General features: G+C 53.6%; 1 protein-coding gene across 1 annotated transcript; it reads left to right on the forward strand.

The window, feature by feature from the left end:
- Positions 1-438: 438 nt before the first annotated feature.
- Positions 439-2,265, forward strand: TLX3 (T cell leukemia homeobox 3; the record flags this gene model as incomplete). The annotated part of the gene is made up of 3 exons (XM_083871652.1): positions 439-853; positions 1,238-1,481; positions 2,055-2,265. 3 exons carry the CDS (start codon positions 439-441, stop codon positions 2,263-2,265), a joined length of 870 nt encoding a protein of 289 aa, XP_083727778.1.
- Positions 2,266-12,932: the final 10,667 nt, after the last annotated feature.

A 12,932-nucleotide genomic window follows, 5' to 3' on the forward strand; every position in this document is an offset into this window, starting at 1 on the left:
GGGTGGCCTCGAGCTGTCGGGGCCCATGGCGGGGCGGGGCCGGGATGGGGCCGGCGGTGGGGAAGGGGGGGGGGGGGGGGAGCAGCGCCCTCGACGTGCGGTCCTCGGCCCCGCCCCCGCCCCGCGCCGGGCCATTGTTCGCGCGCCCCTGTGATGTCACCGCGGCGGCGGCGGCCCCCGCGCCCGGGCGCGAGGCCGGTGCGGGGCGGCGGCAGCCAATGGGCGCGTGGAGGGCGGGCGGCGGCGGCCAATGGCGGCGGCGGGGGCGCACGCGGCGCGGGGCGCGCGGCGGCCCCCGGGCGGTGACGGGGCGGCGCGCGCGCGCTCCGCAAAGTTTGGTGTCGGCGGCGGGGCCGGCCGGGCCGCGAGCGCAGCGCGAGCGGCGGCGCCTCCACAGCGGCGCGAGGGCGGCGGTGGCGGAGGATGGACCCGCCGAGGATGGACCCGCCGGGGCCAGCGCAGGGCCAGCACCAGCACGAGCCCATCAGCTTCGGCATCGACCAGATCCTCAACAGCCCCGAGCAGGACAGCGCTCCCCCGCCGCCCCCCCGGGGCCCCGACGGCGCGACTTTCCTGGGCGGCCCCGGCGGCCGCGGCGGCGCGCCCTACCCGGCCCTGCCGGCCCCCTTCCCGGCCATCGCCGCGCCCTTCGAGGACTCAGGATCGTACAGTGTGAACCTCAGCCTGGCCCCGGCCGGCGTGATCCGGGTGCCGGCGCACAGGCCCATCCCCGGGGCCGTGCCGCCGCCCATCTCCAGCGCCATCCCGGCCATGCCCGCCGTGCCCAGTCTGGGCAGCCTCAACTTCCCCTGGATGGAGAGCAGCAGGCGCTTCGTCAAGGACAGGTTCACAGGTAAGGCGGCGGGGAGGAGCGGGCGAGCCTGCTCCCGACAACGAACGGAAGGGCCAATAAAAAATATAAAACGAAATAATAACAGTAATAAGAATATGAATAAAAGCAAAGGCGGCCGCTGGATGCCTCCCTCCCCCGTGCTCGCAGCGAGCCGAAAAATCGCTCTCCTCACGGCGTGGATAGCGCGGGGCGCCCCGGGGGGCGGCCGGGCCCTGCTCATCTCCGCAGCTCTTCGACGAGAGGTGGAAGCAGGACCCCGGGGAGCAGCGGTCCCTCCGGGGGCTGGCGGGGCGCGGGCGGCCGGCGGGCAGAGCGGCGGCCCCCGGGGGGGCGGCCGGCACCGTGCGGGCGCGGGGCTGACCCCTGTGCTTCCCCCCCGGGCAGCGGCGGCGGCGCTGACGCCCTTCACGGTGACACGGCGGATCGGTCATCCCTACCAGAACCGGACTCCGCCGAAGCGCAAGAAACCGCGGACATCCTTCTCTCGGGTGCAGATCTGCGAGCTGGAGAAGCGCTTCCATCGGCAGAAGTACCTGGCCTCGGCCGAGCGCGCTGCCCTCGCCAAGTCCCTCAAGATGACGGACGCCCAGGTGAAGACTTGGTTCCAGAACCGGCGCACCAAGTGGCGGTGAGTCCCGTGCCCCCGGAGCCGCCCCGTCCTGTCACCGCCCCCGGCGGCGTTCCCTACCCGCCGCCCCACGAGTCCCGCTCCGGCCGGGATCGCCTCCCTTGCCAGCTCCTGGCAGCCAAACCGTTGGGGGTGAATTTTTATTATTATACTATCATAATTAATATTGTTATTATCTTTATATATTTCTTTTTTAATAGCCCCCATTCGGAAAACGGGGGATTATTCTTAAAAACGAGGGATTATTTGAAATAACGGGGAATTGTTTGAAGAAACGGGAAAATAATTTGGAAAAAAAAAATCGGGGGAATGTTGGGAGAAAAGGGAGGAATATTTGGAAACGGGATTACTGGGAAACGGCGGGTTTCCAGGCTCTTTCCGCCGCCCACATTCCCTCCTCTGGTGGTCAAGCGGTGGCCGCCCGCCCGGCGGTGCCTGGTCCCAGAAGGACGCGCCGGCCGCCCTGCCCTGTCCCTGTGACCCCAGGCCCGGCTTCGGGCCGGCCGCTCCCGGCGGAGTCCCGGGCGGAGCGTGCCCCGTGTCCGGGCGCAGGCTGAGCGTGTCCCCCGGCAGGCGGCAGACGGCGGAGGAGCGGGAGGCCGAGCGGCAGCAGGCGAGCCGGTTGATGCTGCAGCTGCAGCACGACGCCTTCCAGAAGTCGCTGAACGAGTCGATCCAGCCCGACCCGCTGTGTCTGCACAACTCGTCGCTGTTTGCGCTGCAGAACCTGCAGCCCTGGGAAGAGGAAAGCGCCAAGATCCCCCCGGTCACCTCCCTTGTCTGAGCCCGGCAGCCGGGGTACGCAGCAGACTGGCCCGCGGAGCGCGGCCGGCGGCTCCCCCTGCCCTGGGGCCGCGGCTCCCCCGACGGGGCGGGTGGCAGGGCAGTGACCGGCGCCAGCGGGGCTGACACCGCGATTCGGTCCGACCAGAGCCGGGCCCGGAGCTGCTTCCCCGAGGCCGGCATGGTGCGGAGCCGCTTGTATATTTGTGTTGATGTTCCACTAGGAAGGGAAATATGTCACTTTTTGTAAGAAGTGTTAATACTTTAATTTATTTATTCATCGAGATTTTGGCACTATTATTATGGAATTATATAAAACCTCGATTATTTATATCGAAATCTGAACATAGGTATTTTGTGTTGGCTTTGGAACAAAAGGTTATTTTTTTTTTTCCTGTTCTGAGGATAGCGTTAAGAAAAAAATACCTCCCTATCACTTAGTGGAGGGGACTCGGTGGAGCCGGTGATGACTCATTAGCTTCAGAAACCCTATTAAACTGAAAAGCGGTAGCTCCCATCTGTCCCAGGTGAAGTTAATGTCAGCTGTAATTTATTCACCGTAGTAATAAGGGCTCCTTCCAGGCACCACACGCCGTTCTGTCCTCACCTTCCCAACCAATGAGCTTTAGCGCCCCGAAACAGCACTCGCTCCCTACACCACCGGCTCTCGAGAAAGCGCCTTATGTTTCATAATAAAGAAGATTTGGGGTTGACACAGACCATGTATAATACTTTGTACTTGCCGAGACGTGTAAATAAACGTTTTCTTTACAAACGTCTCTCCGCTCCCTGCCTGCTGCCGCGCCGGGGAGAGCCGAGCCGAGCCCGCTGGGCCGGGCGCTGTGGCCGCCGGCCACCGCGGAGCCTCGGCTGACACGGAGGAGAGAAGCCGAAATGAGGGCGGCGGAGGACCGGGGAGTGGGGCCGGGACGGCGGGCTGACTCGGAGCGGGGCTGCGGCGGCGAGGCCGGCGCGGTCGTGAGCGGTGCTGTCGCGCTCTCCACCGGTGCGAGGGGAAGCCGACGGGAGCGATCCCGGCTTTGGGACGCGGTCGGCAGCGCGTGGGAGCGAGGGGTGGCCGGGCGGGAGGAGTGCGGAGCCGTCGCCTACCGGAGCAGGCGTCGGTGCAGGCCCCGCCAGTCCCCCGTAATTTCTCCCCGCCAGCCACGCGGTCCCGACGCGCCCGCCGGCGGAGCTCGGCGATTTTCGTTTTGCTGTCTTTTCTGCGCATCCCGCCGGCAGCGGGACGGCGGTGGCTGCGGCCGAGGCTCCGGTGCTCGCCCACAGCACCGTTGTGCAGGGAGATTTTTAAGAACAACCTCCCGTAGTTCTCGGGCCCGGGTGTCCTCGCCTCCAACAACGGGAGAAGCTGCAAAACTGACATTTTTAGAAAGCAGCCATGGCCAGGCGGATTTCCTCCAGCCGTGGGAAGGAGCCGTCCCTCCCTTAGTCGTGTTCCCGGAAGGAGGGCTCTGCTTCTGCCTCGGCCGCAGACCGGTCCCGGTCACCGGGGGGCTGCAGGAGTGTAACGCCGTTCCCGGGCTCGCCGGTCCCGGCCCCGGCTGCGGCACAGGGCAGTTCAGGGCCAGGCAGCCACGCAGGGCGAGGGATGGAGAAAATATTTCCTAACTGGTTGTTTCCTCAGCGGTACCAGGGCATGGGCTCCGGTCGATTTGTTTTGTCGGGAGCAAGGCCCGTGGCAAGGCCAAATCCAGTCACACCGGGGTGATGGTGCTGGGCCCGACTGGTGCGAGTCACCAGCCAGAATGTGCAGCTTAAGCTGAAACACCGATTGAGGAGAGGTCTCTAGCACGGAAGGAAGAGAAAACAACGGGGAGATCTATACCGGCTGACAGAGTGCGAGGGACCGCCGCACTCCGGTCCTCCGTCCCCACTAGGTTCCCGCCACTGCTGCGCCCCAGCCCTAGTCCGGCCCTGTTAGGTGCATTCGTTATCCCACCGCCCTTCACCGCGCGGCGATGACAGGGCTGCCGGCCCTCGGCCTTCCCCTCCGCATCAGCACCTAATGCGGGGCAGAGAGGGAGAGAACCCCCCGGTACCGTACACAGAACAGCCCTGAGAAACCCCAGTGTCAGTGAAATCGGGGAAGAATCCAACTCTGAACGGGGATGGAATACACGGATACACATATCCACGTGTGTATTGGTGTTGCGTTCTATCCGCACCGTCGAACATCTGTAAAGTGCATTTTGTTCAGCACATCCGTTGTTCTTTAACTGTTTGAACACCCCATAACTACAAGCCTCAACGTCCCCGATTTCTCTGCAGTTTCCCCCAGACTGCTGTAAGCCCAGGAGCAGTGTATTTGCAGAGAGCAAAATGCTGCTACGTTCTGGTTCTGCCGTCCCCGGCTTTGCGGCGGGCAGGGATCCTGAGCAAAGCCACGGGGTGCTTACAGTCCTTAATGAGCGGCAGTTGTGTCCGAGCTCGGCAGGGACAGCCCAGGGGGTCCCGTCGTCACTGCTGCCCGTGGGCTGTACCACAGGCAGCGGGATTGAGCCTCAGGGTACGGGTACCCCAATTTGTCAAAGGATTTCATAAACCGCAACCAAACTTCCGTTTCAATCATCCGAGTAGTCATCAAATAGCGGGATTTATGTCCTGCAAGCTGCCTTGGGCTTGCTGGTGTCTGTGGCTGGTGTCTTTGTTCCCGAGGAGCTGTTTCAAGATGCATTTTGAGCTGTGCTGAGGACGAGGGACATCCATGTCTTGTACAACCAGAGTGTGTGGACAGCATGGCGGGGGGGGAGGGGCGGTCCAACACATGCGGTCATGCTGAAGGGGCACAAGTGGGGGTTACCTGCAATTACTCTGCCCAGTTAATCCAGTGTTTACAGAAACCTCAGGGAAACACCAGTTGGAATAAACACACAGCACTTCTTCCTGTGGATGAGAGCAGTGTTCCCTGCTGGCCTGGTTCAGGTGTGACAGGATTGTCTGATGGTCCCTGCTATGTCTATCTGAAGACCCTACCAGCTTGAGCCTTTTCATCCCAGGAATTGTAATTGTGGAGTATGTGGGTGCCCAGTGGAGGATAGGGGACATTTTGAGGGTGGGCTGGCTGTTGTCCTGATCTTGTTGAATGTCCTGTCCACGTTTTGCACTTGGGCTCTGAGGTGGACAAATTAAGTCAAGCTGTTGTGCATGAGTAGCCATTTGACTTCCCAATTTCTGAAACACCCTTCTGGCAGCACAGGCCCTGGCTAGCTGTGGGGGAGCATGGGGAGAGCATGGTTTGTCTCTCACCTCCCGCTCATCACTAAATGCTTCTTTACCTCTGTGGGAGACTCCTTAAAGCACTCCAGTCAGCCAGGGAGGTCAGTGGTGTGCAGGCAGGATGAGGGCAGCAGCAGATCCTGCAGCTGTACTGCAGCATGACTGTTTCGGGGGGAGTCATTTAAGTGTAGGCAGTGAAAGTCGTGATGGAGATGTGCTCTGAGAGTGCTGAAGATGATGCACATCCCATCAAGCTGAGTTTTAATCTGTTGATGCTTGATGCTGCTATGAAATTGATAATTCTTAGCATTTGGATGATCTTTCCAAAGCAGTCTTAAACCTGCAAGTGAAATATCATTGTGAATTTATGTTTTGAAAAGCCCATGCTATGTACCCAAACTCCCCTGTATGGAAGTTTTAAGTCCAGCAAACTTTGTCTTTATTGAACGAGGATGGAAAAATGAAATGAGAATTACGCATTATTGAACTGTCAGTGGGACTTAATTTTGGACAGGTCATTTTCCAAGCTTTGCTTAATTGTGTGTGAATGCTCTCCCAGGTAGGGCTGAACAGCTCTGTGGGTGGATGCACAAGGCAGAGCTCAGCATAACTGGAGGAACATCAACCATCTTCTCACAGCTCCTCCTGGCTTTGCCTTGAGCCCCAGCCTGAAGCAGCCCCTGTGCCATGCCCTCATGCACAAACCCTCTCTGGATAAAAATGGCTCCACAATTTGCCTCTCTCAGCATTATTTTGTGTCCAGGGTATTAAATGTTACAAAGTAATGCATGGTGATCAAATCTGTATAGGCAATTCTTTTCCTAAATGGGCCCTAAAATCAATGGGTTATTAGCTCTCCTCCCCTTCGTGATGAAAGCCTAGTCCTGTTAAACATGCAAACTACACAATATTCAATGCCTTGGTTTACAAAAGCATTTTGCTCACCTAGGTCATAATTTAGCTCATTTACAGCTGACATAAATAATACTGAGATTTACATCACACCTCTGAACTTTCCTCAAAACACGTATTTCTGCACCGAAATCATCCCCACTACTGAGAAGTAATCATCTAAGGGCTGTGACTCACCCAGGTGAGCAATTGTTCATGTAGCTGCTCCTCCTTAGTCAATAGATTCCCTCCTCATGTGTTGCCTGAGCGAGTCGGACCAGGTGGGGGAAGTATTTGCTTCCATTTGCTTCCGTGCAGGTGGGCATTTTTTGAGGAAGAGGTATTTACACCCTTGGTTTAGGCTATTTGGAGCATTTCCCTTCAATGCCATGTGTTTCCCTTGCCCATGCTACAGAGTCTTTTAAGCTCCTAACTTTTTCCTGACTCAGCAGCAAAATAAATATTTCTGCTTGGTGCCCACTGCTTTTTGAGTATCTGAGTTTGTCTCCTGGAGGCACCGAGGTGGCTTTGATGGGCAGAGGTATAGTGCAGTTTGTGGTAGTTTGGCACCTATGTACTTTTCCCCCCTTTTTGAGAGGGGTCTTAGCATTGCTAGACATTTCAGATACCTTAAAAATCTGTCATTAAGGTCAGAGCAGGAATGGCATTTAGATCTATACTCCCATGAATTTTATTTAAGGATAAGAAATAAAATATTCTTCCCAGATCACTGTGGCAATAGAAGCCAGCTGCCTAAAGGCATTTCTGCATTGTGGATTCAGAAATGTCCACATGTCCTTTGTAGGATGTGCTCAGAGCTGGAAATGCTGGGAGTGCCGAGCAGAGACGTTTGAGAGGGATCTGTGCTATTTAGGCAGCACAGATAGAAGTTTCCACATTTCTGCAGGAGGGTGTGAGCTGTGCTCTGCCTCAGCCCCAAGAACTGTGTGATCACAGAATCCCAGAATGGTTTGGGTTGGAAGGGACCTTAAAACTCATCCTGTTCCACCCCCTGCCATGGGCAGGGACACCTCCACTGTCCCAGGCTGCTCCAAGCCCCTTCCAGCCTGGCCTTGGGCTTTTTGGTGTGGGTGATGTTGGATGTCCATGGACTGTGCTCCACTGAGTGGAGCCTGAGCTTGCTGGCGTGCTGAGTGGGGCAGGATCTAAACGACCTCACAAGCTCAGACCTTAGGCCATTCTTCAAAAGATAAAAATAAAGCAAATAACGAAATCTGCCTGTGGATAGTTGACTCCAGAGATTTCCCAGTAACATCTGCAGTATCTGTACAGACATCAAGGGTGCTGTGCTGGTCCTTGGTGAATGTTCTAAGCTGACCCTGCAAGTATTTACCTCCTGGGAGTTCGAGGAAGTGATTTTGCACCTCTGTGGATCATCTCACACTTCCATGTGAAGAGGCAGAGAGAGCAGGACCTTTGTTATTAACAGCATGTGGGATTTGCCAGATCCTTCTCTGGTGCTCTGCCCAATGGCAGGACCACAGGGATCAGACCCAGCCAGTCCAATAAAACTGTACCTGTGCCTCACCCTAGCTTGGGCCAGTTTCCTGGAATGGGCAGGTGAGAGAAAACTTCCCTATCTCCAGCTCTGCTGCACATCTGAGCTCCCCGAATGAATCTCTGCACCTCATCAGGTAATTCTGAATGGTATATGTTGGCAATGAGATGCATTCCACTCCATGCTACGAACTAATCCCAAGTAGGAAGCAGTGCCATGGTAAATTGGTGTGAGCCCTGTGGCCTGGTTAAAGTCCTCCCATCTAGCAGGAGATTGGACTGTCTGTGTGCCTGAGGCTCCAGCTCTCTGTTCAGGTGAATCTGCATTCTTTATTTCTTCTTAGGGACACCAGACATGATCTCATTGCCTTGGTTTTATTATCTCTCATCTTTGGACTGAGTAGCAGCTGGATGGAGGGGATAAAATTCATACCAGGCTTGCCTACTGAAGTACTAGGCTTCTTCAATCTTTTGAAAATTGAGGGCCATCAACCCCTGCCAGACTCCTTAAATGACTTAAATTCAATGCCACAAGTGTTCCAGAATGCCCAAATGATCCCATTAATTTGGCATCCAGTATATGCTGCATTATACATACTAGCTTCCATTGGCACATGCCACATCCAATCCATTAGTTGTGCACAAATGCACTTAAGTTTTTTATTGCTCTTAGTTTTGTGTCATCAGCAAAGAAAGGTAAAGTTGATCTTCATCTAAATCACTGACATGGATTATTGCAATTGATTACAATGAACAAAGGGCTTTTCAAGTTTCAAAGTTATGTGGTCTTTTATTTCCCCAAGTAGTGATCTGTACTGTTTAAGTTATTGCACAAGAATCATCTTAGCGAGAGCTGTCCATATTACATTCCTTTTTGAGAACATTTTTGTGCTAGGCTGTTGTGATTCCCCAGCACCATACAGAACTTTTATTCCTTCTGGTGGCAGAAAGGCACTTGATTTTCTTCACTCAGTCCAGATAGAGAAGGAGGAAGAGGAGCATTAGCTGAAGCTAATGCTTGGGAAGTTGTGTTTTAATCTATATTTGGAAAAAATCCTATTTTATTTATGGTTTTATCTGCCATTATTCCCAAGCTTAACCTCCTAATTGGATTAGTGTGTTACCCATTTCAGGACACTTGTGACACCTGGGTATCCAGACAGCAGCACACAAGGGAAGGATGTGACCTAGCTTCACAGCATTTTTCTGACCAGTGATTATGTGCAACTGAGAAAAAAAATGAGGGGAGCTGTTAGTCTGTCCTCCCAAATCACCCAGCTTGCTCTGTGCCAGAGCTTGCTCCATGCACTTCAGCCCTGCTTTACAGCTTGATGTCCCTCAGCATTTACACTGTGCTCTTGTCAGGCAGAGACTTGCGCCCAAACTAATCTTTGCACCGCTCAGGAGCCTTTTGAAATTATGTGGTTAAAATCAACTCTGTGTTTGCAAGAGTGATCCCTCAGCTTGAATTTAAGATGCTAACTTCCAGGTACTTCCACAGGGCAGTAGGTGCCAACATGGTCGTGAAAGACCCTCTGTGTCTTCAGGGAAGCCTAGCAGTGTGTCTGCTCTGCTTCTCTCCACTGCTTCAGGTCTCTTCAAAAATCCACACCAGCTCTAAGGGCAGCAGTTCTTAAAACATGACCCTGAAGCTTAACGGAAGGACTAATTATTAGTTAATAAAGCTTGTGGTTTATGGACTGGAGTGATAGAGAAGGCTGGCTCAGTACAGAGCTGTTAAACACCAGGGCTGCTGGAGCGGTTCAGCTGCTTTCATATGAGCCAGAGGGCCAGCCCTTCAGAGGGTGTAAATCAGCAAAAGATCCATTAACTTCAGTGCATCTCATCTACTTTACATCAGCTGAGGACACGACCCTGAGAACTTAATTGGTGGTACAATATAAAGACATTACAGTCTCTTGTTCACCTGTACATGCCGTTCCCATTACTGGTAATGGGAGCAGCCTGTGGGGGAATGCCAGCCATGGGTGGGCACGGCTGGTGCCAGTCCTGGGCTGCTCCCACCAGGGCTGCTGTCCTGTTAAGCTGCTCCCAGCCTCCAGAGAGCCCATGCTCTCAAGTGGAGTGGGAAACCTAAGCAAAACAGTTAATAATTAAATAAGCCTTCTACTCCCTTGGACTGGTGGGATGGAGCAAGAGCTCTGAGGGCACCTGTGAGGGCCGGGTGTGTGCTGTCGGCCTCACCAGGCAGACACCCTACCAGCAGGGCATGAGGCTGGATGGATGGGAGAGCAGCTTCTCTCATGCCATCGCTGCAGGCCAGCATGAAGCATGGCCTGAGCTGTGTTTCCCTTGGAAATCTGGAAAACAGGGAATTTTAGCACAGCAGAAAATATTTCTAGATCTGGACAAAAGGTATTCCAGGAGTAGCCTGGGATAAAGCCTCCTGACTGCAGCCCACAGGCAGAGGTTCCAGGTTGTTCAGTTCCCCCATGCCAGCTCTTCTCTTGTCCCCCCCAGATGTGCCCAGCTCTGGCCCTGGCAGCACAGGAGAAACAGAAAAGGTGGGGATGCTTTTGTTGTCACAGAGCTGCAGACTGGGTGGAGGAAACAGTGATCCTTCAAGATTTCATCAAGTCCCTTTTCTTAAGTCTTTTAGACCCTTGAGGCTGGCGCACGGGCAGGCAGGTTGATATGTAGGAGATGGTTCCTTCATAGACAGCAGAGATGTTGTGGTAATGCAGCAGACATGTTGTGGTAATTCATCTTGTTTTGGTTCTGGCACCTAAAAATCTCTTTGGGGAGCTGCAGTCCTGCACCCTGCTTCATGGATTATCCTAATCTGTGCTCCAGATCAGAACTTCAAAGCACTACTTAGGCATGCTTTTTTAAGGTTTTGTTTGTTTGTTTGTTTGTGTTTGTTTGTTTGTTTTAGTTTCTAAAAATACTTTTTTTCATCCTTGTGACTTGTCTTCTGTGGGTATCCTGTCTCCATGTTGCCTTTCTGCTCCTGGCTGAGGCACATATTGTTTTCTCTCAGGTCACAGCCTGCCATTTCTGGTCTTGTGAAGCTCCTCGGCCTTTATTTTCAGTCAGTTCTGCCAGCTTCTGAGGCTCCTGCTCCCAGGTTTCCTCTGCTCCCAGCTTTCCTCTCTGCACAGGTGCATGGCTGCTCTCTGCCTGGAGCCAAGGGACCCCTCAGCATTTTACTGCTTAAATGGCACCCTAATGTTGTTCTGTTTTCTTTTTGTAGAGTTGCAGGGGAAAAAAAGTAGGATGTTGCCTCTTGCCCAGAGAAGCTGAGATGGGTAATTGATTCTGAAAGCAGTTTGCACAGTTGGGGACTCGCTCACTGAAGCTGTTGCATTGCACTGGGGAGCTTTGCTGTTTTGGTGCTCCAGCGGAGCAGCTGTTGTACCCAGCATTGCTTCCAGATTGTCACGGGCTGTGGAGGTTCCCCTGTCCTCAGACTGTTCATCAGGAATGCTTTCAACTTGAATTTGTCCACTTTAGTCAGCAGGAGGCCAATGGTGAGTGTGGGGCTTCTGGGGGAGGAGCCTTTTCTGTATTGAATCAGCACATCAGGGTTAGTGGTTTCACTTTGAAACTCCATTTTAGAGCCTTCAAGCCCAGTGCATCCATGTCCCATGCTGACTTCCCATGTGGCAAAAGGAGATTGTCTCTGAGAGCTCATGCAGGGAAAAAGCCTTTCCCACTCTTTCTAGGCTGAAATATTATGGAGTACCTGATGTAACTGAAGTGTTCAGGATAAAAACAATTGCAGGACTTTTTTTGGAGATCTGAAATGTGATCCTCCTCTAAATCATCAAGGGTGGAAATTGTAGGGGTTTAGGGCTTTTTCTTCTGCCTTGTCATGCTTGTGGCTTTCCTACATTGATCTCAGTGAAGTTGACCTTTTCTGTCTCCAGCCAAGTGCTCAGAGGGGAAAGGATGTACTTTTGCTGCATGGAGGGGCTGGGGTGAAACCATTTTAACTGTCATAGGGAATAAAGCAGGGAAAATAAAGTGTACCTTCCTCATATCAGGATTTTCCTTCATGCTGCAGGCAAATTTTCAAAAACATTCTTAAATGGGGCTCCCAACCCCTGTGTGACTGACTCTGTCAAACTGCTCCAAGGGAGATCATTATGGCACAAATCTCTGTTTGATGTTGAAGCTTTTAGCTTCCTGTGTTGATCAAAATTCATAAGAACAACTGTTTTTCCCTATTTGCTCTGCAGGGTCCCCAGGCAGGCCTGCAAAGGCAGTTGCCTTTGTCACACCACACAGAGCAAAGTCCATCAGCCATTTGTCCATCCAGGCTTGTGTTCCTACAGCTCAGATGAGACTTCTATGAGACTTCCATGAGTGGGAGCTAAACCAGAGGAAACCGATTGAAGTGCACAACAGAAATCACTGTTCACTAGTTCAGATGGAAAAAAAGAGACCCTCCCTCAGTCTCATCCATCTCTGTTTACTTCTGCTTCCTGACTTGCTTTGGATGCCAGTCTGCAGTTTCCCAGCTGCAGCTGGAACACCTCCCACTGCGCTGGCTCATTTCCTCAGTGGTGTTTGTTGCTTTGCTCTTTGTCTTCATCCCTGGCCAAGACTTTTCCTTCTTATAAATTCAAATTAACAGTGGGGCAGAAGCAGAAATGCACGAGGTGTGATCCACATTCTGGCTGTGCTGGTTGTGGCACTGGGTGAGGTGGGAAAGCTCTGATGGTTTGAGGGGGAGTGGAGCATGAGCTGGTGGGACTGGAGGGCAGGAAGTGATGGAAATGCAGCAAGTGGGAAAGCTTCAGAGGAAGATCAGAGAAAGGAGACACCCCAGACCTCTGTGCATGCACAGAAAACTGAGAAGGAGGGGGAAAGCCAGGAACGATCAAGAAGAGCAAAGCTGGAAGCGGGAGTGATGGGAAGACCTGGGAGAGAGCAGAGGAAGGGCTGTGCAGAGTTGTCGTGGTGGGGAAGAGACATGAGGATGCCTGGAGCAGAGGGAAACTCTACCGTGGAGCTCTGCTGGACTTCCAGTTGGGGAAAGGAATCCTTTTTTGTGTT

The sequence above is a fragment of the Zosterops lateralis genome (assembly GCF_965231275.1).
Source record: "Zosterops lateralis genome assembly, chromosome: 14".
In the NCBI taxonomy this organism is placed as follows: Eukaryota; Metazoa; Chordata; class Aves; order Passeriformes; family Zosteropidae; genus Zosterops; species Zosterops lateralis.